Consider the following 27,662-nt stretch of genomic DNA (forward strand, 5'->3'; position numbering starts at 1 on the left):
GCAACAAAAATCTGTAACCTTATTGTGAATCAAGCTATATATTAATACCAAAAGTTATATTAATACCAAATACCAAAGCAAACACTTAAGAGATTCTGAAATCACTTCTGTTTGATGCTTGTTTCTGACCAATAGATAAAAGGGTGACCTTTACTTTTCCTCGACTCACACAGGGCTGTAACAAGCTAATTAATTAATTAAAATCTGCACAGAGAACATTTGCACTGGGAACCAAGCCTGTAATATATAAGAAAGACAGCTTTTTCACTGGAGACCCCCAGACAGTGAGGTTTAAAAAATAAAGCAGGGAAGTCAGATTAGAATTGCCTGGTCTGGCCTGGGGTTATATCCCTGATGGCACTGACCATTTACAGGAAACTTTGGCTAAATTCACAGAGCATTCAACTTCTGACAGTTCGTCAGACACAACAAGGAGTTTTGGCAAAATATTTAAAATCTTGTGGGCTACTTTTCCAAATATTTAATTTTTTAAAAAAATTAATGGCAGAACAGAATTCAGCACAAAATATCCACCCATGCTCACCCAATTTCCTGAGTAGGTTTCACAGTACACTGTACCATTGGCAACATTACCTACGGCTGGTTTAGGGCCACCACAAAGAGGAGTCACTGTGGCCCTTTCCTTGAGATATTATAGGATCATTTATACCTCTTTACAGTCATTAGAGTGGATGACTGCTAAGAGCCACACTCTTCAAAGTGCTTACCAAACTGCCTCGGTCAATGAATAATTCTCCTCAACTATTTCTTACAAAATATTTCTGACCGTGTTTTCAGTTGCAAAGTATCTGTTCTGTTTCAGCTCCTCAGTGTATTTCTGCCAACAAGCCATACTTACTAAAGACCTTAAAGAACACCTCCCTGGCAGTGTTCAAGGCCAGGTTGGATGGGGCTCTGAGCACCCTGGTCTAGTGGGAGGTGGCAGGGCAGGGATAGAACAAGCTGATCTTCCAATCCAGCCATTCCAGGATTCTATGATATTCTGGGAATTCCAGTGACAAAGGACCCTGCACATCCTTCCTACTTCACACCACGCTGTCTGGAACACATTATCGTGTACAATCACTACCAAATAGATAAAGCCCTAAAAATTGCTCATTTGACATTATAAAATTTAAGTGTTCTAACTCCATCTTCTGGCTAGGAATAATTGATATGGAAGATCAAATATGATCAAGTGAATTCAGCTTGGCATTAGGCTTTACTTACAAACTTCAGGCTTCTAAAGTTTCCTCTTTATGTGATTAAATCTCTCTCTCCAGTTTATTTTTCACTTCCCTCTCAGTTCTCCCAGGTTTGAATTTGATCTTAGTCTTCATCTATGTAATCAAGATTTTTGTTAATGTTTTGGTTTAAAAAATGTGAATTTAATCAAGAGCAAATTTCCTCCTTATCTTCCTGAACATTATTTTAAAAGATAATAATAACAATAATTAGGTGATAAGTAACAGTCCTTGTGTTAGGAATGCATCATTAGTTGCACAATGCAAGATTTAATATCTCAGATTTCATAAAGGAATAGAGCTAACAACTCCAAACAGCAGGGCCACAGATGTTTTCACACGATTTTCTCTTTGATCACAAACCTTGAGCACACAGTAGAAGAAAACACAAAAAGTTCACAAAAGGAACAGATACCAAAAGTCATTTGTGTCTACTCCTCAGCAGGTGAACTTGTTCAAAAGCTGAAATGAGACACATGGTGCTCCTGCTTCTATCTCCACTCTCAATCCCTTCTGCAAAAAATTATCTTGGTGACTTAATGCCTCTTACACTGTTGATTCTACTGAAGGGGTGACAGAGAGAATAGATAAGCAGATAACTCTACAAAATGAACATACCACAGACTAGGAGTTATTGTAAAAGCAGTGAGTGATACATGATTGGATTGCCCAGTTCCACATTACAGAAAATTGCAAACTGGATGGAGTAAAGGAACTGGCAGGAACAAAGTTATAGGACCTATTTGTCCCATGAAGTTCAGCCTGGGCTTGAAATACTAATGAGAAACTGACATTTTCATCATATTTTCCTATTTCTTGCTGTCACATATGTGAATTTTTGGCAGCACGAAAATTAAGAGCCAAGGAGGATTACTACAAAGAGCTGGATAGAAGCTTCCTGACTGTAGCAATTTACTTATCTGGAACTTCAGGTACCCACAAAAGTCAGAAAAATCATCACATAGAAGCATCAGAGGGACAGAGCTGCCTCAGTATGAGAGGATCTCCACTTCTGCATTCCCAGGTAATAACATTTCTTCACTACCATGTTACACATTTAGTCCTGTAGATGGAAGCATGAAGAATTGAGGAGAGTCCAAGACTTAGAAGGTGACTCACACAGAAGTGTTGTTACAGTTTTATAAAGTTTCTGTTTTATTCCAATCCAAGAATTGTGAAGAATTTTTGCATAAACAGAACAGTATTAAAGCACTTTTTAAAGAGAGTGCCAAATACTCTGGTATGTGGAAGAGCCTAATTCACATGTGCCCTTTACTAGTTCATTCTGTTGTGATGTATGAATGCAGTATGATTCTGTTTGTGACCACATGATCTTAAATTGTTCTTCAAACAAACTCTCTGTTCCCTTTATGTACAACTCTCACTTAAATATCTAAATTGCACCTTTCCATTTAAAGTCTTTGTGAAAACCTTATGTAAAACATTCAATGTTGCAAGCAAGGTACCACATCTGCCTGCAACTGCTTCATTTTAACTACCTGTTTGCCATACTTCAGCCATCAATGCTGAAGCATTTTGTTCCTTTACTTCAAACAGACAATTCAGAATATATGGTTCAGTCAAGACATGGAAAAAGATATAGAGGCTTTTGGGCATGAGGGGATGCTCTTTTGACTGATTTATTAGGAAGTTCTAAACACATCCATTCTCTACATGGCAATGCCATTAGTTCTCTTAAATCAGCACAACTTGGCATGGCCACAATAAAGCTGCAACCCTCCCCTCCCTCTGCTGCTCCTTCCCATCCCTGGGTGACTCCCTCCCTTTTGCAGCAAAAGCCTTTACACAGACACGTGGCAAGGAGCTACAAAAAAGAACTGATTACTTTTAACATGGATTAGTTCCCCAATTTAGTTCACTGTGTAGTCTCATGAATACTTGTGTCAGCACAATGGGGGATGGTGCCAGGGCAGGAATGAGCAGACAGGGCTGGGAAGGACCACTCCTCTCAGTGTTAGTGCCATAAAGCATTCAGGGAATTGGAATATTTGAGTAGAGGTGTTCAGATTAGAAACCATATGTCCAAAGGTCAAAATAAAAAAAAATTCACTTTCTGTGACTACATAAAAACTAGTCTAAATTGGACATAGTTCTTAGCATCAAAAAATTATGCTCTGACCTCAGAACTCATAATTTTAATCAAGACTTGCACTGCAATTTTACCTCCCAGCCAGCAAAACCTGCTGTTGCACCACACATTTTACTTGGTTCTGCTGCTGGTTTTATGGGCAAAAAAAGAGGCAAAAAAAAAAAGCCCTAAAGAAAAATCCCAATATGTGAAGGAACAGTGAGGAAGACTGGGGGGTGGGGAGGAGATAGAATCTAGCAAAGACAAATACAAGAGGTTTTTAAGAAGTAAATAGATAGAGGGTGGAAAAAAAGGAAGGAGGGATAGAAAAGTTACTGATAGCACTAAATTACTTGATTTTAAAAGTCATTGATGTCCTGGCCTCCAGCATGCATTTTAACAAAAACATTTCCTCTAAATAGGTACAATATACATTTTAAGTCAAAAATGCTTATAAAATTACTATCCCAGAAGGAAACCGTAGTGGGATATGAAGACTGAGAAAAATCATCTGCAACTGTAATCTAGAGCAATGAGAAGGAAAAACGAGCTCTCTGTTCCACAGGATTTTAGCAAACTGTTACATTCTATTGATTAGTTAAGAACTCAAATTCTGTGTGGACACCAAACACATTGAGAGGAAGCCTGACACTGAAGAAACTGGGAACCAGTTAGTTACTTGGACACAGCAAATAAATAAACTGTGAAAATCACAAAATAGTAAAGGAAAACTTGTGACATGCCAGGAAAATTTAGAGATGACTAGGGCATGCCTCTCTGCTATTCCCCCTAGCTTTTATCCTCTGAAAATCCAAAACAAACAAAGAAGCCCAATGACAGGTTTAGCACAGGCCGAAGTTGTGATGTTCTAGGGTGGAGATGTAAAGAAACTTCCTATTCATAAGAAAGAGGAAGATTTTAATATCAGAAGAAAGAGGCTGGTGAACAGAAGTAAGCCTGCATAATTTCCTCTGTTGATCTTAATGGTTACATGGAAATCAAAAAACATTCCTGGCAAAGATAGTTTGAAAATAAAAAGACCTGGAAGAAAGTTATTCAAATTAGACAATAGGAATAATAGCAATAATTTTTAAAATGCTGCCTATTTTGGGGATTCTAATGATCATTTAGGAATGTGATGAGGACACAAAACAAAGAAAACACCCCTTTGTGCTGCTCAGAAAAGCATGGAAACATTCCTGATGCACAAAACTTTCCATGCAAGGTGATCTGACTGCTGGCCATTTTAGCTACACACATTTAAAAAAAAAAAGATTGTGAGACACTTTCTTTATGTTTTCAGTGGAATTTTCTACAAAATATTCCATAAGAGTTGCAAAAATATTTTGGTAATTTGTAAAAATCACAATCAGAAGGAGATGGAAGAGACCTTAATCCTTTTTCTTTCATAGCACCTACCTATTTGACTGGTTCTGTTACAGAAAAAACAGTATGAGACAAGTTGACTTGTCATGACATTGACAGATATAAACCAAATGTTTCCCCACGAATTGGACAAAACATCACTGATTTTGCTGAAAAACATGCAGTCCCTTACTGTAACGCCTAAAAGATGAAATAGCCAAGTAGCATCCAGTTCCATCTGTTATTACCGACTTATCTTTTGAAACATGCATGTATACCAAACAGTCTGGCTGAGAATCCAGAAAACAACAACTGAGTATTGTCAGCTCATACAAGCACTTTAAAAATAGTTAACAAGTGCCAGAATGAAGATCAAATTTGGACAATTAAATAATACTAAAAGTTATGCAGAAATATAAGTATGCAATCAGGTAACTCCCATTTCCTTCATTGAAGGAAAACTGACAAGGCTTACAGGGCTAAAATACTAAACAAGGATAAAACAAAATATTCAATGTGCCTGATGTATAACTCCTGCATAACTTGCAGGAATTGCCCTAAAAAATTGGCAGAGTTACAGGAGATAATGGAGCGCAACAGTGACCTGATGACACCACAGCCTCCATTTTATTGTCCAGAATTGAAGCGGCAAAGAAAATGAAGGACTAAATTCAGAAGTGTGATTTCCACATCTTGCTTTGTTAACATCTACACTAGCTGTTTATTGATCCCACAGATTTAAGTCCCAATAGCCATTGACTTCAACAGTAAAACTTCCTATCTTGCAGCTGAGCCAATACAAACACACACCAAATACAGCCCTTACCAAGCAGAGGCCACAGGCAACGTCTTAGTGAGGCTGGGCAAGGCAGCCAAACTACTCTGAAATATCAGAAAAACCTGCTGCTCTTCCTTTTTAATGGCCAATAAACCCCTGGTGTTTTGGCCGCCTCCACACAATTTTTTCTTTTTTTTTAATTTAAGTAAAATACAATGGAAGAGAAAACTGTACAAAGATCCCAGGCCACACAGACAGTGATCACCATTTGGAATGCAACCCCGGTGACCAGCTAACCATAAATGACACTGGCCTACAGTCCAAAAAATGCCCTAAGAATATGGGCTGCCAGACTCTTACAGCCAAGCCAATTTATCATAAGTGTGCAGAAATGAAGATAGTCAATCTTTCTAAGCCTTGTATTCAAGGGTTTGGGGGTGAAGAGGAGGGGAAAGTAGCGTTCAAAATTGGGAAGATTCGGCGATTTGTTTGGTTGTCTTTTCTCCTTTATGCTTTTAAAATGAATTAAATTCTTCTAAAATAATTTAAAAATCCTAGTATTCAAACATTTAAATTATATTGACTTTTTAAGCTTCACACAAACTGAGGAACATGTATTCTGTATTAACCTTGACATTTTAACAAGTCTGGCCTTCAGCTATGTACTATAATTCTAGTTTGTTAAAATCTAAGTTTATTCATGTGTTTGCCTATGTAACAAACCCACGGAAAAATAAAAACACAAACATTTCTGGTTTAACCTGTTGGTCACAGTGTGATTTTTCCCTAAAGAAAACCCAGCCATAGCTAGCCATGAGGCAATACCCATACTAACAACACACATCAATATTAAGCCAGTTAGTGTAAATTCGCTTACAGTTTTTAAGCGAAATCCAGAAGATATGATGATTTTCTGAGATAAGACACACACTGCTTTCAACACTAACTGGTTTATATTAGCAGCTAGGTAACCACTGGAAGTAACTGAATTTTAATGAACACAGAAAAAAAGGATTTAGGAAAAAAATCCCTTGCTTTAGAGGTTAAGCCTCAGGTAACATTAATTTTGAAAACTATGTTTTAATATGTAACATACGAAAATACTTCAGATTAATTGCTGGAAAGGGTGGTGATACCCAAACTGTTGGTGAAACTTGCAGAGCAGTTAATTTTGGCAACTAGGGAACGTCATTTTCATACAGATCACAAAAATGTGATTGTACATTTTTGAGAACCAAGCACAGCTACAATGTTCTTCACAGAAGCAGCGTGGAAAGTTTAAATAAATTGAAAAATTATCCCAAGCAGCGCTTCGCAAATTCTCTTGAGCGCCGTGGCCGCAGTCGCAAGCGAAGGGCTTGAGATGGAGCCAGTCTTTCCCTTTGTAGCTGGCGAGTTCAGCTTGCAACACTATCAAAAATAAAAGAACTGTAAGCTAATTGCTGGCAAGTATGACGCAAGCGGTTTCCTAGGTAACAGCCCAAGTTGCTGAAGTGCCTGATCCAGCATTTCCTCATCTGTTTGCACTCACACCAGCAGTCTGACAATGTAGTCACTGCATCCTGTTTCACTCAGCAGCCAGCGAAACGCTCGGCTTAACCCTTGAGTTACATCTTTCCAGTTAGCCCAGCTTAGCTCAAACTTAACTTTTTACAGCCAGGCTTTGTGCAGGCGTTTGCATTTTCTCACACCTCGGCAGCAGCTGTCTACACTGCCTTTTCTATTTTTAATTGAGAAGGAAAGGATGAGAAAGAAAACTATTTTTAAATTAAAAATTTAAAAAATATCTGTATCTTTTAATTTGTATTTGCACTACTGTAAATACCATTTCGGCCACAAATTAAATTTTAAAAGATTGGTTGCCTGCAAACTTTACATAAAACAATGATTTAAATGTATTTCTGATCTTAACTTTATAGCTACAGAATTTTCCTGATTTTATACTATTCTTAAAGTAAATTAAATACAAATATCATCTATCAAACAGTTTCTCATTCAATTCAAACAGATGCAGACTCATTTATAAGTAGCTGTAGACTCATTTATAAGCTGCAAACATATTTTAAAAATTTATCAGAAAATGGTGAAGACACCAAGGAATAAAAATTAAAAATAAAAAAAAACACATTTTGATCTAAAAAAATGTAGAGAGCATGGATCTCATCAGCGAGCAGGGAAATTGCAGATTCCAGAGAAAAAAAATTACAAAGAAGAACAAATGCTGATCTTTCTGACGATATACTGAACACATGAAAAATAGATTATTTTACAGTTTACTTCTTAAATGTGAATTTGGTCATTTCAGGACATGAATAAACATGAAACAAACTATTTTCAGCACAGAGCTTTTCTGTGCTGACATCAGTGCTTATCCGGTGTAACACACAACTGTTTTTCTGTACTATGGGAATAGTTGTGGGCCACAAAGAAAGCAAAAAGGTGAGATAAAACTAACTTCGTGTTGTTGTTGTTAAAAATTCTGGGCAATTCTTCACCAAGGGAAAATGCACGAGAAGTTTACTGGTGAAAAAGCCTCCCACCTTTACAGATTGATCCCCTCAGTGCACTTTCAAATGGGAAATCCCCCTCAAGCACTCAGAAATAGACAATGGCCAGCCAGAACAACCTGTCACAGCAGCTTCCTGACCACCAAAGAGAACTGGGTATCGAAAATGTGAAGGTGCAGGCAGGAGGCAATGGCAGGGACTTTTCAGAATCCCCTTCCCCAAAGCTTAATCACTCCGGGGCCAGTCCACATCACGCCAGAGCTGCTCTGCAAGGAGATCGAAAACATCCTGATTTTCCACTAACTGGCACTCTCATTCTTTCTAATACACTGCGTTTCTCCACTTTCTTGAGAAGCCCTCCTGCTCAAATCTACTATCATAATGTAATGACATTCCAAAATATAAAATACCAAGTCTCAGGCTAAAAAGCCCAGGGGTACAGAGAAAGGAGCAGCCTGAAATAAAACTCCTGAGAACAGTATGCAGGTATGCACTGTCACCTGTACTTCTGTAGAAAATAAGAAACCAAAAAGTTAACACAGCATGATCAATGCTCTGGCTTAGTCAGCAATTAACTATTTGCTAGCATCTCCGTGGCATTTTTCTCAAAATACAGATGTTTCCATCAGCAGGCTTTTCTACTCTATTAATATAGATTTTTCTCTGCATCACTTCTTAGCTTCTTCCCATCCACCTGCATTCCTCTTATGTTATTCCCCTATGTTACGGTACCCACATAGTTTGTAGGAAGGCAGAAGAAAAACAGAAATAAATATTTTCTTCACCCATAGACAATTTTCCCCAGCTGAATGGAAAGCCAGCCCAGGAAAAAAATAAAGGAAGTCTGGTATGTGATTATGGAAATTCCAGAATGAGATCAAGAATTTTCAGGGATGAGGAGACCATAATAGGGAAAAAACCTGGGATAGCACAGGCATGTCGAGGAACCCCAATACCCCTGTAGGGAAGAGAAGCAAACCAGCACAGGCTAGCAAGATACAAAAGATTCCCACCCTAACTCTATTCAGCAGTGGATTAGGGAGCCCTGAGAAAAGTCACGAGCCACATGATGGCTTTAGCTTATGGGATTCAAGGTTCAGACAAGTTCTCCAAAACTAAAACATAAAATGGTTGCCAAGGACATCTTTGATAAAATGAGATTTTAGGTGACTGGATTAGAAGCAGGTGGAAGAACATCCACAAACAAGTTCCGTCAGAGGACACCAAAAGATATTTATATATAAATATGAACAAAAGCCTCCACAAGGCTTAGAAATCTATCCACATACTACTGACTTAGTACTTTTACAATACTCAGAATTGTTGTCTGCCTTGTAACAATCCAGTGATTATGGAATCTACCATCATAATATAGTTTTCTCCAGCTCTGTCTCCAGCTACGCTCTGGGACACAAGAAGAAAAATACAGCTCTGGCCACCAAGCTAGGTGACATCCCAAAAGATGCTCATGACAAGAGAGAGGCAGGGAACTCACCATTCTTTTTAACTCTGGCTTTTCTTGGCTTACCTTTCTTACTGAAATCTGCAGGGGTACCACTGCAGAACATCTCAGAGAGTGAATCAGAGCTGGGAAGAACAGGACAGACCTGGGACACAGCAGGGAATCTAACAGATATGCTGAACCAAAGCATTAACTCAGATATAGAAATAAATTCAACATTTCCTTAAAAAGAAAAAAAAAGTTCTGCAGAAGTCCAGTTAAATGTGCTTGCCATATGGAGGTAAATAAAGCTCAAGGTATAAGGACAAAATATTCCTCTGCTCCTAATGATCCTGTTACAAGCCAAGCTGTACTCAGAATGAAGTACCTCGATTACATTCAACATCAGTATTATAAAGATCAGGCAAAGCTTTCCTGTAGCTCTCAAACATTGCAGGAAGGTACAATGACAAATACAAATCCTCTGATTCTTTCCCTCCATTTTTAACGCTGAAGTGAAGGGAGGAAGATGTTCAGTATTTATTTTCTGAGGCACAGCTCATTCCATATTATCATTAGTGAGCCAGCTCCTCTTGCTGCAACTGCAGTCCTTGAGTCAATACTACTCCTATTTCTCCCTCCTCACTTGCTTACAATAGAAGAGAGCAAGGCAAAACAAACAAGATATCTAAAGGTTTAGTATTCTTAAAAAAACACACACACACAAAAACACCAAACCCCAAACCAATCTAGAAAACCTCTGTCCCCTCCATCCAGGAAATAAACAAACAGGGGATTTTTTTGAGTTTTGAAACTCCTGAAGACATGCAGATTCTCTTTGGGCAGCAAAGAATAAGCTCCTAGCTACCAAAGCCCACATCTTAAGATCTCAGATCTCACAAACAAATTTGCAGCTGCGCTTAAGGAGAATGAAGCAGATCAGTGAGCACCTTGCATCTAACCTGCAGAGCTAAAAAAGCAAAATGAACAAAGAACTTTACCATATAATGTAGTATCAAGTTAAAAGAAGGTCTGTGTGACTGTAAAAAATAAGTGTATGCACCATCTTGAATGTAGCTGAATTCTGTATAACTTTTCAACAATGGACAGTTACAAGTAACATATTCTAGAAACATTTTAATGCTGTAAGTGGAAAAAAAATTTAACTCTTCTGTGATACAAGTTGTACGTTAGCAAATGTTCTGTAATTTTTTGAACAATAATTTGATTGCTATGTTTCTAAAAAGATAAAGTATTTTGAGTCAGAACATTTTCATATCTCTGCTGAAGCAGACAATTGTAATTTTGGACCAAATTATGGTACTGATCTTGTAACAAAGAAAGAGAAAGATCACTCTGGTAGAAAGAAGTACTAAAATTATTGTAAATAAAGAAAAGGTAAAGACAAAGAAAAAGAAAGAAAAATTATATTTCAAAAAAAAGACCATAAAATAAGCAATTTACTTTTGAACATTAATTTCCTGGAAAATTATTTTTCTTGTACTTTCAAGGCCCAAATAATTAAAAATAAAGATGTGGCTTCTAAAGGCACACCAAACATATCCATCACCAGACAGGTGAAAGAAACATAGCTCTAGGAATGCATTCAAGACTGTTAACACTTGCTAAAGTTATAAATTACATTAAGGTCTGTGAATTTTTAAACAAGTAAGGACTATAATCTCAATCCTTAAACACTGCAAAACACATGTTCTTTTCCACTTGAAAGCTTAAGTGCTCTGCTGACTCTAGGGAGCTTCCTACTAGAACAAGTGTTAAGGCAAGCATGGAAGACTTACAAATCTTTAGCAAGGAGATTTTAACAGTCTCATAAAAGACAAATTACATGAGACTAAATATACCTTTAGAGGTCCATTATTGAAACTGTACTGACTTGTGCAGATACATGAAATGGCATCTCTTTATTACACGAAACACAGTTTAAATATTTTCTGAAGTTGTAAGACACTTACCTAAACAAGACATCAATTTCATGTTTAGAGGTGTAATATCAGATTCTAAATTAATTTGTCCTGAAATTTTGTGCTGAATAATGAGTTGTGAAAATCTTACATGGAAGCACTGAGTTTTACTCAGTTTTAACAACACAGTTTGAAGCTTAGGGTCTCTTATCTAGTTTTGATTTTTACTCTTCATAAAAAATTCTCACCCATCACACATGGAATAAAGTACTGGTTTTTTCATCAGACCATTCTGCAGATGTGTCTGACATGACAGTCATTGTCTCAGAGGATTTGAAAACACAGACCACACTTAAAGCTATAGCCAGCATTGCATCTGCCTCTTCTCATCTACTCCCATTTTCTTATTTTCATCTTGACATCACAGACAATCAATTGCAAACTTATTATTTTCAAACTTTTTGGAAATTCTTTGACATCTAATGAACAGGCTGCCAGTAATGAAAAATAAATTAATTAACAGCAGTGACAAAAAAAGACTGGTCATTAACACAAAAGCTGTTCCAAACTCTTCTTTCTTAATCAAACTTGTTCAAGCAGAGACTCCAAATAGAAGGAAAAATTAGCCTTTCAATAGTATCAGGCTATGGAAATATTCTGCTTTGCTGAATAAAAACTAGCAAGAAAAGCTGATATAAATTCTAATTAATGCTTTCTACAACTGCCTAAAAATAAGTTAACAGATACTTATAATCAAAATACTTTCAAGTGTGCTTTGCTGTAACAGCAAAAAGCTGTTCTTCAAATCACAGTAATAACTAATTTTAACTTCAGACAGACCTACTACATTTCTTTAATCATTGGAAAGATCCTAAGTAACAAGTCACAGCTTTTTTACTATCTAAACAAAAAAAAAAAAAAAAAAAAAAAAAAGAAAAACTAGAAGATGCCTAAACATCTGTGTGAATAATCTATGGAAATTCTCTCATTGCAACGTTTGTTTGAAATTTGCTTTGTAAGTGTGCTCCAGTCATCCCCAGAAGGATACTCTGCTGCGCCAAAAATGCAGTTAGCTGAAACAAGGACAGAAGGAGGATGCATGCAAGGTGGACAAGACAAGCCTGTGTATTTTAGTTAAAATATGCGATCTAATGCTCTATCCTATACTAACATGTTAGGAATAATCATATCATCGTTAACAATTGATTTACATCTGTGTCTCAGTGCCCTTTTGTATGGACAATCTCAATGGAAACAGGAAAACCTGGACCAATATTGATCTTTCCCTGAGCAAAATAAAGTCTGCTTCTTGCAGATCCAACTGGCCAAGAGGAAAACTGTGCTAGCGTGCCTTTACTCCTTCCAACCTGAGCCAATTCCTTCAGGGCAGTCGCTGCCAGAGCAGATGGTGTTTCACAGGCACAGCAGGATCTAAACTTTTTCAGCCTGCTAATCACACCTTCAGGTTTCAACACAAATTTCCCTCCCTGTCTACTCACACATCTGAACGTAACAGCTTTTATCTACAGAAATGCAGTTTAAATTAATTGAAATTTAATTTCATACTATGTAATGAGGCTAATTCCAAGGGAGGGAGAATGTGCAGGAAACTACAGAATTGCAGGAGCAGGTATGGAAGAGCCTATGAGTGTATTTACACATTACACTGTCCAGGTGGCAAATCAAATGAAATGAAGGCCACTGTAAACACTAATCAACACAAGAATCACTTAGGGTTCTCTCAAAACACATTCCTTTTTATTTTTTTAAGTTAGCATCATTAAACCACACATGACACTGGCTTTTCTTAACTACTAACGATGTCCTATGAATACAGAGACCTATCCCTGCCTCGGAGAAGGCTCACAAAAAGTCAGCTCACTTTCGGAGGTACAAGCCCAGCTAGGAGGCCACCCATGCCTGTAGAGCACACACGATGTGAGGCTCCTTGGCCACCACACAGCCCTCACACAGTAGATAATGAGGTGTCTGAGGGTCACTGTTTAGCAGTCATCAAGTGTTGAAAAACAGGAGGTGTATCAGCAACTTCTGTGAAAGGATGGAAACTATTCGGGACAGCCAGAAAGTACTAGAAAACCTCACTGATACTTGTCCTTTATGAATCCTGTACTTCTTAAATTAGTAACTTTAGAGTACTTAGAAATTCAGAATTCTTTTAAGAAACTCTACTAGGCAGAAAGAACAAAATTATATTCCTGGAGTGGCAAACAGGTATCACACAACAATACTTAGGAGGAAAAAATAAATAAAGTCAACCCCCCTAAAAATATGTTGTGATTGAACATGTAATATCAGCTGGCTCTAAGAAAAATAAAAAGACCCTAAGTGAAAACACTGGCCTTTAGTTTTAGGTCACAGCAGAAAAAAAGTCATGCAGACATTAAATCTAGTATAAGAATGTCTTTTTTACCCTTTGATTTAGATCCTATCTTGTTAAAGGGGGTTAATTAATCAAAAACAAATGAAGTGTGACCAGTAATGAAGGTTAAAGAGACACCCCTATACCATAGTGACTATGCAGGGGGTCATAACTAAGTTGTTATTTCAATAAAACTGATAAAATTTCCCTCTGGTAACTTCAACTTTCACACACTCTTAGAAAAGTTCATTCTGTATTAAGTGCTTTGCTGACATAACTGTCTTGACAATAGCCATTAACAGGCAGGTGTGACACAGGCTTTCTGTATCACCACCCCTCAGAGGTACAGTTCCTTTGGGGTAGGGGAGCAGCATATGCTTTGGGCATAATGAATGAACTCTCCCCAAATTAAACCCCATTCATATTTCCCACTTACCATCATCAGCATGGATATAGCTAAACCAACATACCTGTAACTCTAATTCACACCAAAAAACCTGGGATGTTCCTCATAAAAAGAGGGAAGATCTCTCAAAATCAAATCCAAAGCACTCAAATACAGTCTCATATGGTACATTTTCTATGGTATCTTGAATAACTTAAAAATAGTAAATTATTTAAGGAAAATACCATTTTCATATCCCATAAAAAAACCTTTTATCAATCAGATGAACAACAAACTAAACATTTGCTGCAATGTCAAACCCTTTGCCACCTGGTGTTCTTCAGTTCATGGTTTGGTCCTTCTTTCACCCAGGGAACAGACGGCAAACGTACCTTTAACTTAGTGAAGGTATTTGGGTTTTCATAAAGGGACACTAGGGTTGGCAATTCAATACTGGGTAACAAAACTTGTCAACATTATCATTTCATCAGTCACTGAATTGAAAATATGCCAGGTTTTTTCACTGCCTCCTGTACAAAGTGAAGTGAACACTGGTGGTCACAAATGTTCTGCATAACAGCACTGCTTTTCATAAATATTGAACTATCAAACAAATAGAGGGATATAAAAAAGCTACTTGGGTATCTGTGCCCTGGTCTGTCCCTCTCCCAATAAATTTGCACTTGTTTCAAAGGAACATGCTACATACAAAAGCTCTGTGTGAAAAACTAAGCCCATCAAAACTTACTCCTGGTCACCAGCTGCCTGTATTTATATGAATGATGCCCTTCCTCCCAGCTGTATGATCCATTTTCAAACATAAAACTGCTCTGGAAGCTGACATTTTGTTTCAGCAGTCATGCCTTGTTATGGCCCTTCTAGTTCCTAGAACAGTTTGTTTTGCCACACTCATCAATAAGGCCATTCACTTAACTGGTCTTCCGTAAGCACAGAGTTCCCTGACCTATTTCTCTCACACTTCCCTTCCCCACATATCATCATCTGCCAGTTTACTTGTTACCCTGTGAACTCTCATTTATTAACATCCATGGCTCCTGTCTGTTTTGAAGGCTCTGGTACAATTTTACTGCCACTGGATCCTTAAAGTTATTGATCCTTTTCATGCTTCAGTAACAATCACTCAGACATTGCACAGTCTGCCCTGACCAATCCAAGCCCTAGCTTTAACCTTAAATTTTCGTTTCTGCTATTGAGTTGCAGGAAAGTCCCCTTTTCTTTCTTCTCACCATTACAGTTTATTCTGTTGTGTCGTTGCATCTTGTTAAGCATTGTTTTAAGCCGCTGGAAAAGAAATGTTGAAATTCAACATTTCTTTTCACTCTCTTTTATTCTCATTTTCAACTATTCTTTCAGCTTGCTCTCCACATAGTTTTATCCTGGAAAAATCAGTGAGATTCCAGCAAAATATTCTATGTCTGTAGCCTCCTGTGGTCTGCCCGCTCTTGTCACTTGGCAGACAAAAGTTTCTCATCTCTTTTCCTCCAGAATTTTTTACACCAACAACAGAACGGACTACATCCCCTGATTTCTCTGCCTGTAATCCCTAATCTTTTCACAGAAGTACAGTACTTACTCTTTCCCATCTTCAGCAACTGGTATCATCTAATAGTTGTATTTGGCTTTGTTCAGTGATTTATTCTGACGGTGGTAAGGCTGCATGAAGTTTTCATTTTAAAGTATCAGAAAAGCAAAACAGGAATAAAAAAGCTTTTTTAGAAATATAACTTTCCAATCAAATGTCACACAGGGCCCAGGCTGTAACAGACTCCTCGCCCCACCTGCATGCATCATTCTGGCATTCACTTGTGACGTGAGACACTGTCATGGGGATTCTGAGAGTTCAGCTCACACCGCAGACTTGCCCTGTGTCAAGGCATATTCCACAGGCTTTCTTCACTTCCCATTCATGTTCTTTTCGTAAAATTTGCTGCGATTTCATCTTCTAAGGCCAATATACTACAACCGGTTCCATTGCTCAAGTTCAACTATTAGAAGAGTACTATCAGACATATACCTGCACAGATATACATTGTGTGAAAAGATGAGACCTTTTCTCAGGAAAATATACCAAATTTCTTGCAATTCTCTTTCCTTTCATATTTAACCTCCCAGAATACACTGTTCACAAACCCCAGCATGGAGGCTGCCCCCTCTTTTTCATTCTAGAGACTCTCCTGGGCACCTTTTGTTTCTCATCGCTGCAAGTTTCTTTCATAAATTTAAAACATCTTCCTGGTCCAAACTGAATATTAGTACTTCATGCTATTTATTCTGCTATTTTTCTTCAATACAGTCAATTATGCACTTGTTGGAACCATCTCTCACAGTTTCTTTCTTTTCTTTCCTACTGGTGCTCTGTGACATGCTGCCCTCACCTTCCAACAAATTTCTCCAACATTTCCACAGCAGAGGTCTTTGATCTCCTTCCTTTCTCCATTTATATTTTCTTTCCAGGAAAACACACCTGAAGCAACAGTCAACCTCCTTTGCTACACAGACAACTCAGAGACTTGCCTGCTTTTACTTATGCAGAATATAAACTGCCACCAAGCCTTGGGTATCTAAAAGCCAGCTTAAGGTAAACTTAGCTAACAGAGCTCTTGAGAGCACTCAGTCTCCCTAAAACCCTTCTTTGTCATTCTCGATGATGGTCCTAGGAGTAACTTTGCCAGAGGACACCATCTTAAACTCTGACCCCTCTATGGGCAAACCATGCTTCAATCATCCTTTCCTTGTGGCATAACACTACAAGAGAGAAAGAGCGAGAGAGTGAAAGAGAGAAAGACCAAGAGCCTTCTCATTTCAAATTTCAACTAGCTCAAAATATTTTGTCAGAGAGAACCAGCCAGAAACAAGAGAATCCTACCCATCCAAAATATGGTTGCAGAAACAGTTTTCTAAGTCTGTTGCTTTCACCACGTAATCCTTCCCTTTGCACATTCCTCATATTCAGCTGCATCCCATTCGAATTGATTCCATTCACAGCTCAACACACACTGCTACCTTGATTTTTTTTCCCCATAGGACAAACCCCAGAGACAGGAAGACTCTGTGAACAACAGAAACACATCTTGCCATGCAGGTACAGCTGTGGTAACAGTCACTGGAATCGTGAGGGGGAAACTTCAAATAGCAAAGAGCTGGTTTGTCAAATACACAGCAAGGAGAATTATATTTTGTTACTGGCTGCACTCAAGAGGTAAATGTTCACATATTTCTGGGCTGCAAACAGTGTCTGAGCATACCAATTTTAAGACACTCTAAAATACACATTAACAGACAGCTTCTGCACTAGGAAGTTTATACCCTGAAAACTTAAGGACAAAGTGTAATTTGTTTCACAAATAGGTAACAGACACAGATGTCAATTTCATGAGTAAATAAGGAACTGCATTAATTTCAAGTTACACAAATATTTTAGACTCTTGAAATCAAGTCCTGATCTTCCTAAGGTAATACATCAAAGGTATGAGATATCTTGGAACAGCAACTGGGGAGAGGTGGTGGTCAATCCAACCCTAACCACAAGACAATTCTTCCTGTAATTAACAGAGTGCAACATGAAAGCAGTCTTTGTCCATGAAATAACCCAGCTTTCCTACATGTTTGAACTTAGTCAGATAACCAAAAAAAGTCTGTTTGCAGACTTTTTTGGACATGTATCATGTGTATTTAATTAGGAAGGCCTATTCTTTACTCAAGGAAAAATATGAATATTCTTTCTGGGCTCTGAGAAGCTCCTATGTATGATTTCCTACACAGAGCTGTTTGCTCTCATATACGTGTCCACTATTAAGTTAAAGAATAAACAAGTCTTACAACCGTATGTTTCAGGACATAGTGTTTACAAGATCTGCAATACTGATAAACACCTTTTAGATTCCCTGATTCGGCTTTCAGACAAAAAAGAAATTATAAATTAAGTGCTAAACGTGCAACAGTCAATAAAGATAAACCCTTTGATATTAGTAGCAATAGGTAGAGCTAACAGATTAGCAACTAATTAATACATGCAGTCAAAATATGACCTACACAAAATTTGACAAACCAGTCAATACTGCAGTCTTACTGCAACTCCTCTCTAGGTGCAAGATGAATATTGAAGTAAGAATACAAACAGCCTGTTTACTGCTAAAATCATATCCATTTCTGTTGGCAGAAGTGTTAATATAGTAGAGTTCAGAAAAGGCATTACCTTTGCAAAATTTTTACCTGTAATTTTAGTCATACTGTTTTCCTCTATGTGTATTTACATATTTTGATATTGGCATTTAAGTATACTTAGATAAAAACATAAAGATATAATCTGTTGAAATTTCTTTCCTCCTACCTCAAACTATGTTGCTAAACATGTACTGCAGAGGAGACACACACAGCATGAATTTAGATATTTTGATGGCTAACGTAAATATAGGTATTCGTATAAAAAGTAAGAATAATCTAATTTTATCAACCTTCCAGCCTCGTAATTGCTGCACCTGTTGAAGTACAGAAAGCAATATCTAAATATTTGTCATGAGGATTGCTCAAATTTGCAAGCTGCTACAGAATCATGCTTAGAGGGCCTCTTTCCACGTGTACCCCAGAAAGCAATGATAGTTCCATCCAATTTCTGTGTGTATGTGCTGCTGGTTGCACATTCCCCCGTGTGTTAGTATTCCATCCTGCTCCCCCTCTATCCATTCACACAGACCCCTTAGAATTGTTGGCTGAAAAAAAAACCCAAACAATCAAATAAATGTAATTATTTCCTTAAGTACTTACCTAAGTACACAGAGAACACATATAACTTCAAATCAACACGTTACTGAAAATTTAAGTTCAACACTAACATTTTCTATTTTCATCAAATAATAACAAAAATCTACACAAAAGGAGGTTTTTTTACAATGAGAACAATCAGCCACTGGAATAATCTCCCCAGAGAAGTGGTGGATTCCCCAACATTGAACAAGTTTAAGGTTTAGATGGATAGTGTGCTGGGCCAGCTTGTCTAGACAGTGGTTTTGCCAAGAAAGGTAGGACCAGATGATCCTTGGGATACCCTTCTGACCTGCTATTCTATATTTGACATAAATTTCTTCCACATATAAGAGATCTGTGATAGTCACACAACATACATCTAATAGAATCACAGTAATATCTCTCATTCATCAAAGTATTTTGTCATGGTGGACTAGCAGCACCTTCCTTGTACTGATCTTCCTAACACTGTTCATTAAACTCCTTGAAATATTAATATTGGAAAAAACCACTGTACTGCTTCATAAAGATTTGCAAAATGTGTAATCATCCCTTAAAGAAAAGTCACATAATAGATGCTCTCTGAAAAGCATAAAGCACATACATTCCTTCAGTTTCAAGGAAGCAATATAAAAACCTTGTACTGTTTATTCAAATAAAGTCACACATTATGGGCTTACTTTTCCCTAGCCCTGCCCAAACAATTGATGTTTTATCAGCTCTGCAATGTCTGATCTCTCTTCAAGTCAGACAGGAGATCAGAGGATTTAACCTGTGTTATCCTTGTAAAACTGCATATAAAAGACATCAGAGAACATGTATCTATGAATCTCTCTTAAACTGTGCTTAGCAAAGCACAAATACTTATTGTAAAGCATAATAGATTATTAGGAAAATTAAGAACTTCATATCTCTTTGTTGTTCACATCTAGTGATAACAAAGATATCAAATTCTGGAAGTCTACCAAAAAGTTACATTTTATTATGAACATGTATGATTTAAGCACTGCCAATAAATTCTACGTGTTTAGTTATAGTTGACATTTATGATGTTACTTGAAGAATAATGAATGCCCTAACCTGAAATATGCACGTGCCTTTAAGAAGTGAGCTGAACGTCAAAGAAAGCTTTTAGTAACTTGCATATGAACAAATATCTTCTATCATTAGGAAGGTTAATGAAATCGCATTTTCTGAGGTTTCTGTGCTACAGACAAATGTGACAGAAAAAGAGAATATTTACTATCCAGAAGGGAACAGAGAAAGTAAATTATTATATGATAGTCCCTACATATCTTAACTACTAGTACAATATTTTAATGTTTCTTTCATTGTATGCATTAGATAATCAGCAACTTACTGAATGAGTTATTTCTGAAGACTGTCACAGCACACTTGCATTTTAACATTTTATGCAGAAACAATAACTGTATTAATCACTGTAAACAATTACTGTATTAATTCTCTTGTGCAAACTGAGGGAGGAAAATGCTCAAAAACTACTCCACCGCTTCAGATTCACCTCGTACCTCCTCAGACCTAACTCACAGTCAATCACAAGACCTGCATTATAGAATAAATGTCAAAGAAAAAATAGAAAATTTCATTTGGCACCGATGAGTTTCAGCCACGACAGTAACAGACGGGGGATTCTGAAGCAACAATCACTTCGCAGAAACTGCTCACTTGCAGGTTTATTAAATACACTCCCCTCACTCTCCCCCCTACCACGGGCTGATAATCCACTTGCAGCAGTCTCGGGCCAGTTCCAACACAACTCGATGTTCCTACAGTTGACGTGCAAGTGCCCAAATAAAAACAAACTCCCCCACACGCACGGGGGTTTACGCTACAAAAAACAAGACTCATTGAAAAGTTTTCCGGGAGGTAGAAACCAACAGAGTTCCATTCAAGAAAACTGAGCGTTTCGGGCATCCCTCCAGCCCCTACTGAACAGCTCTCTCTTCAGTAAAAAGAAGTTTCTTAAAACCCATCAACCCAAAACTAACGTTAACTTAGGTGGAGCGAGGAGCAGGGGGTGAGAGAGAGGGAGAGAGAGGAGCAAACGACAGTCATCTGCAGGGCAGAAGGACAGCTGCCACTCAAACAACGCCAGCATTCGATAAATAATATCCCTCAAAACCTGGTATTTCTTAAGCACTTGGCAATGGTTTTGTCGATAGAAAGCGGGAAGAACCAGAAGTGCCGAGCAGCTTAGAAAGCTGTGGTTTCTTTCTCTCGGAAAGGCTGCCAGACGCGGAGGAGGTGGGGGGCTTCGCGAAAGAAACAAAATAACAAGGTAACTGATAGCTGAAGCTGTCTGGTTTGAGGTTTCGCTCGAATCAATAAGAACTGCTGTTTAATAATTGAGACTGCTTAAAAAGCGAGCGAGCCTTCTGTTCTACGGCAAATACATTATTATGATTTAGCACCCATCAGAAATAAAGGGTTATATCGATTCTGCAGAACCGAGCTGAGAAACCCGCTAAGGGACTAACATTCTCCTCCATTCCTCTAGCAGGAGTTTGTTAGTGAGCAGACATCCAGCACAGACAGACACAGCAGTCAGGAAAAGCTATGGAGCGGCGCTCATTCCTCCAAAAGTTTCTCCTTCAAGTTTCGGAGAAACCTACCTGCTCTCTGGAAATGCAAGGCAACGAGGGTCTCCTAAACATTTTGCAGCTGCCGTAGTAGCTGGCCGACGTTTCCCCTAAGGACACGCAGCTAGATCTCCTCCTGGGTCTGATCACAGGCACTTTTTCCTCCACACTGGGGAGCCGTGGGTGGCGGTGATGCTGGTGGTGCGCTCCTCGGCTCTGCGCCGAGAAGATGCCGTGCTCCCCGCCACAGAGTGCCAGAAGGCAGCCTGCCACCCCGACCGTGCCGGCCAGCAGCGGGCCGAGCGCTGGGGGCAGCGCCTGGAGGCTGCTGGGTGACACCAGCCACACCAGGCTGCAGAACACCAAGACGAGGAGGCTCCGGCGCAACTTCAGGGAGCTCTGCAGCAGGGTCAGCGCTGCCACCGAGACCATCACCGTCAGGAGCCTTCCTAGGAACATCTGCGGCTCCTCTTCGTGCCCCTCCGCGGGCAGCAGCCATTGCAGCGCCACGAAGTCCCCCGAGTAGCAGCACAGGGGCAGCGCCAGCAGCCACCAGCGGGTCGTGCCGCCGCCGTGCTCCCCACGCCGGCCGCCGGCCAGGTAGCAGGTGAGGAAGAAGAAGGCACAGGCGATGCTGAAGAGGGGGCTGAGGCAGCGGGACAGGCACAGCAAGGCGTGCAGTGGCCGCGGGCTCCGCCAGCTGCTCCCGTCCTGCTGGCCCCGGGCGCTGCCCCGGCCGGGAAAGGCCAGGAGGGAGAGGACAGCGGCGGCCAGGACGCCCAGGGCCAGCCGAGCCGGGGAGGAGGAGGCGGTAGGAAAGAGCAGCAAGGAGAGGAAGCTCTTCGGGGGATCCTGCCGCAGCGGGGTCGCGCAGCTCTTCACGTATCCGTTCCGCAGGCTCTCCGCGCTGCCGGGCAGCGCCGCGGGGGCGGCCGCCCCGCCGCCGTCCGGCTGCGGGCAGTGCTGCGGGGCTCTGCCGGCCCCGGGGGGGGAGGCGGCCGCCGCCGTAGCTTCTCGCTCTTCCCTCATGGTGGTCGGGGACGCGGGAGGGGGAGGACGGCGGAGAGGCGCGGGTCGCGCTAGCTGTGTCCCGGCCGCGCCTCCCGCATCCCCTCAGGACAAGGGCGCCGGGCTGAGCCGCCGCTCGTCCTCCGCGGGCAGCGGCGTCCGCGGCATGGTGGGTGAGGACGGGAAAAAGAGAGAAAAGGTAAAAGTCTGGCTCGCCCGCTCGCGTTCCCCAAACGGCTCCGCCGGCGGGCACTCGCTGCCGCCTCCCAGCGCCCAGCGGCGGCAGCGGCCGCGGCGGAGCCGGCGGGGGTGGGAGTGAGGCGGGGAACTGCCCCCGCCGCCCGCCCCCTGCTCTCCCCTCCCTGCCTCCCGCCTTCTCGCCCGCCTTCCCTGCCTCCCCCGGGCCCTGGGATCCGCACTTCCCGCGATCTTTTTTAAAATATAAATCTGTGTGTCTGTATCTGCCCAGCCGCCCCCCGGGGCAGCGTGCGGGGAGCGGGCCGGCCCCCGCCAGGCGCTGCAGGCGCGGCAAGGGACGCGTGGGGAAGCGATGGAGGGACAGGAACGCTGAGCTGGCGCGACTTTGTGCTTTATCTTGTCAATTAGCTTCGAGATGCCGCGGAAAAGTTGCTCGTACGGGCTGTAAAGCACACGCAGAGTATCGAAGTGTTTTCCCTCCGAGGAGCATCACTTTTTCCGTTTTTGGTTTTCTTTTTTTTTTTAGCACCCGAGAAGTAAGTATGGATTAGAGAAATTTTCTACCTTTTTTTTTTTTTTTTCCAACCCTCGTTAAGTTGCAGACTAGACCGCATTGCACGACCAGGTTTATTTGCACAACTAATCCCTTTGGAATGGATCAAAATAATAATTTTGGAACGGACCGTTGGAGTGTTTAGACTGCTGTAAGGGAAAATAGGCAGCTAATGGCATATTGAGTAATGCCTTTGCTCATTCATTCTGTTTGTTTGCTTCTGGAAAAGTAACTGCTAAGCACTTCTGAAATTTATTATAATTGTGCATGTTTACCTTGTTACTTAGAACAAAGGTCCTTTGAGCCACGTTTCCACATAATATTGTACTGCTTTACTTACACTGGTTCAGAAATAAGTTCGGGTACGTCCGTGGTTGCACTTTTTGCTTTTTTATTGAAACAAGGAACTCTTGAAATTAGTTGGTGCCATGGCTTGTGATTCCCTCCCTTTGAGCAGCCCCCGAGCAGCAGCTGGTTTGGGGAAGCTGTGGGGTGGCAGGAAGTGCTGCTTCAAGACACGGGCCTGAAAGCTGGCCATGAACAGAAACCATCAAGCATGATTCCTGACAGAAAATGCAGTATGCAAATAGAATAACTCCTGTACACAGGAGGGAAATAAGTAATGATTTATTTTTTAAAAGGCAGATCAATCTGGTGGATTTTAATACCATGGTATAGCTTCCTCTGTTAGAAATACCCCTACACTCTTTTCCCAAAAAAAGGAAAAAAATTCTGTCCTGACTTGGTACACTTAACAAAGAGTCTGTGCCAACACATTGGTTCTAAAAAGTTTTTTGGAAAGGGAAAATGTTAAGTTCCTTTGGGATCATATTCTTACATTTATTTGTATTCATATGTTAGTGATATCAACTGGACCACAATCAAGCGTACTTGTAAATGCTTTCAAGGCTGAGATACACCTTGCTATTATGCATATTCTTTATTATTCAGCTATAAATAAATGCATTCCAGAAATAATTAGCTGGTGTAGTTGTCAATAAAACACGTTTGAGTATATTCATCTGTAGCAGTGGAGACTACAAAGTGCCTAAGGAAGACTACGGAGATAGGACGTCATATGATCCCTAAATACCATGAATGCAACCATCTGTGGCTTCAGCACTTTCTGAATCAGAAGTGGTGTCTTATTCTTGACAGTTCTTAGTAGGTTTTTAATCCACAAATTTGCTCAGTCTTTTTTTTTTTTTAAGTCCACATAGGGTTTTTAGCATCTGCAGAGTAGTACAAGAAAAGGTCCTTACTCAATGCAACTTGACTATGCACTTTGTGAAATATGGTTGTTTTTTTAAAGTTTCCCATCTGTCTTAATGGATATTCTTCTCCTCTCTTCAACCCATGATTTTATGTCTTTCCTCAGTCTTGTATTTATTTTCTAAGCTGGAGAGTTTGGGCATATTTTTTTCAGATTCTTTTCATGTTACTGGGGATTTTTTTCTTTTTTTGAGCACCACTATATGCTTTTGGAGCAGAGGAGACCAGGAGTTACACCCAGTATTCAAGACACGAGCACAGTCCAAATAATGGTTTCTTTCCTTCTCTCATTTGTTTTGCTTTGCTAGGGAAGTGAGACTTCCCTAGCAAAGACAGATAAACTAAGCATTGTTGAAAGTTGTTCTGTTGAACACTGTTTTCACAGCGTTAAGTATATAGATCCCAGGCTCTACCTTCTGATTGTTAACATCTACATCCAGTCGATAGTTTTATAGGTAAGATTAGGATTTTTTTCTGTGTTTACATTTCAGTTATCTACAGTAAATTTCACCTGCCTATGAACTCAGGATGTGAAGCTGTAAGCACATTCCCTCAGTCAGTTCTATCTTTACTACCCTCATAACTTTGTACTAACAGTGTACTTTACCACCTTCCTATCATTTTTCAGATTATTTATCATTAATTAATTAGCTTTAATTTCAGTGATATGTGTGCTGAAGAAATGTATACATTCCAAAATGCAACGGGAGTATAGTTGGTCTTTAGTAATGTCTCTGTTGCCTAACAACACTCTTCCTACTACATTACAGGACCCTGTCTTGAGGAGTTTCCAATCTAATAATGAAGAATTTCAGTATAAAGAAAACTTGGTTGAGTACTTTAGTGTCCCTTGTAAACTACAAGAGCATTAACTAAATTGCTCCTTGCAACAGAATACTTTTTAGAATAAAGAAATAACTTTTCACTGGCTATTTCTTAAACAAATACAGAAAAACATACTGTTTCATTAAAATTGGAGTGAATAAATTTATTTCAGGTGAATTTATTTTTTTTTTTCATACTCCAGTTTCACTACCAAAACAAGGTGGGTAGCTTAGTGATTGGAATCAGATTGGCTGTCTGACTACGTAACAATAATAAATACTAATATAATTAAATATTCATTTTAAATAGTGATAATTAAGATTTTCCAGGTTAAGTCTGTTTCATCAGTGACCTCCCTGTCTTTATGCTGAGGCAGCTTTCTTGTTCCTGCTTTTTTTATTTTCTCCCCTGTGCTTCTGAGAGGAGGGAATGAGCCAATGCCTGGGTGGAAGTTTGGCTGCCAGCAAGGGCCAGGCCACCACAATAACAATGTATACTCAACCTGGGAGATCTGATCAAGAATCTACTGTTAGTTCTTAGTTTTTCATTGCAAAGACTGACCCTGCTGCCAATCACTGTGTTTTAATAGAGAATTTTCATTTGTTTTGTCAAACTCAAAACCAGACCTAATTTTAAAGTGGAATTCTTCGTGGATGAGACTATGAAGAACATGGTGTTTATATCCAGAGCATACTGACAGTAAAGTAGAACAACTCGTAACTGATTTGGCAATAAAGACATTTTTTTCTTCACTAAATCTATACTAGCAAAATTCATAAGCTGGTGATATCTATCTCTACAGTGGAAAATATTTATTAACTTTATTGACAATTTAATATATTTTGTCAAGTTTTGTTGGTTAGTTTCTATTGATCCTGAGACACATGGGGGTTCCTTTTGCTTCCTAAGTGATGAAACTTGAAAACACTTGAAATCAGATTTTGAGAAGATGGGTGTATATGACTTCGTAATTCACTTCTGAAAAACATAATGATGATGAATATTTCAGATAGAAATTATATTTAACGTAAGAATATGAACCAAATGCAGTCATAAAACAGTTAAGTTCTCCTAATTCAGAGGATAACTATTTTTATAGCTTTGTTTTCAGGGGGTTTTTTTCTGACTGAGGGAATGGCAAGTATTTATTTATCCAGCTACCTCCACATTTTCCACCATCGTTATTCCCAGTGATCCTTACAGTGATAAGTGGTCAATGACCCTCACATAGGACGAACTACAGAAGTCTTACAGACTTGCCTGTTATTCATCACAGTGGTAGGACAACTGCAACAGCACAGTGACATTTTGCTAAAAGCTCACATTTTTCCCAATAGGCTCTTACACACACAGAATAAAATGTTTCTTAAAAACCAACCACGTGTTTTCTCCACCTAATAAGTCACTTTTGTTTGGTTTTTTCTTAATTTGGTGAAAGATGAAAAATAAAAAGGAAACTCAGAGGCAATGCCAAAACTACCAACTGGTAGTGCTTCTGTGTGAATGTCCCCATTTACACACTCAAACTTGCTCCTAGAGACCTTAAAACTAGATTTAAAACGTAGTTTAGCCGGTGGTCTCAACTACTGATTATCTTCTTCCATTTGTTTTCTGTGCTGGTTTGGTATCCCTTCAGAACCTTACCAACAATGAAATTGAGGTGTAAGAGTTGAGGGAGTAGCCTTTGAATTTGTAAAGCTGATCTGTAGTCTTTATTCCTATTTGATTTGTAAGGATGGGTAAGCCATCAAATTTAGCATTCCACAGAAAACAGCAAGATATTCCTGCTTCCAATGAAGGACCTTTATTTTCACAGAGGTGCTTGATGGTAGTGTAAAGGAGCAAGATGCAGAATGAATCAGAGGGAAGTCATTTAATCAGCGAGTACACATGGTTAATTCCTACAATCACAGTAAGTCAGGGGTTTTTTTGAAGGAAAATTATTTCTAATGCCATTCTGAAGGTCAACATGATAAACAGAAAGAAATAAATACAAAGAAAATACAAATATATGAAAAAGAACGGGTCCTCGCTGCCCTGCTCCCTGGCAGAGGTGGAGAAGCCCCTGGATGCATTTGGCTGCCTGACTGCAGTCCTTGCCTGGGCCCCAGGGATGGGCCCAATGTGTGATTCCCACAGCATCCCAGGGATGCTCCTGCCCTTTTCCTGGTGCCCAAGGGTCCTGCAAGCAACTTCTGTGGCCACCCATACATCTCCCTGTGCCTTTGGGGGCTCCTTGGCACAGTGCAGAGAGGGATCCAAGCAAAGCTTCCTTGGAAGACGGAGGCAGGAGAATATTGACCACCATCTTCTTTCCAGCTGCCCTCAATA

At 39.7% G+C, this 27,662-nt stretch overlaps 1 protein-coding gene across 1 annotated transcript in view; it reads right to left on the reverse strand.

Moving 5' to 3' along the window:
- Positions 1-22,708, reverse strand: part of PDE3B (phosphodiesterase 3B) — an 82,836-nt gene extending 60,128 nt beyond the window's left edge. Inside the window, exon 1 of the mRNA XM_010397083.3 lies at positions 21,509-22,708. Coding sequence (XP_010395385.2) covers positions 21,509-22,504 — 996 coding nt within the window. The 5' untranslated portion in view covers positions 22,505-22,708. The remainder of the gene's footprint in view (positions 1-21,508) is intronic.
- Positions 22,709-27,662: the final 4,954 nt, after the last annotated feature.

The sequence above is a fragment of the Corvus cornix genome, chromosome 5, assembly GCF_000738735.6.
Source record: "Corvus cornix cornix isolate S_Up_H32 chromosome 5, ASM73873v5, whole genome shotgun sequence".
NCBI lineage: Eukaryota > Metazoa > Chordata > Aves > Passeriformes > Corvidae > Corvus > Corvus cornix.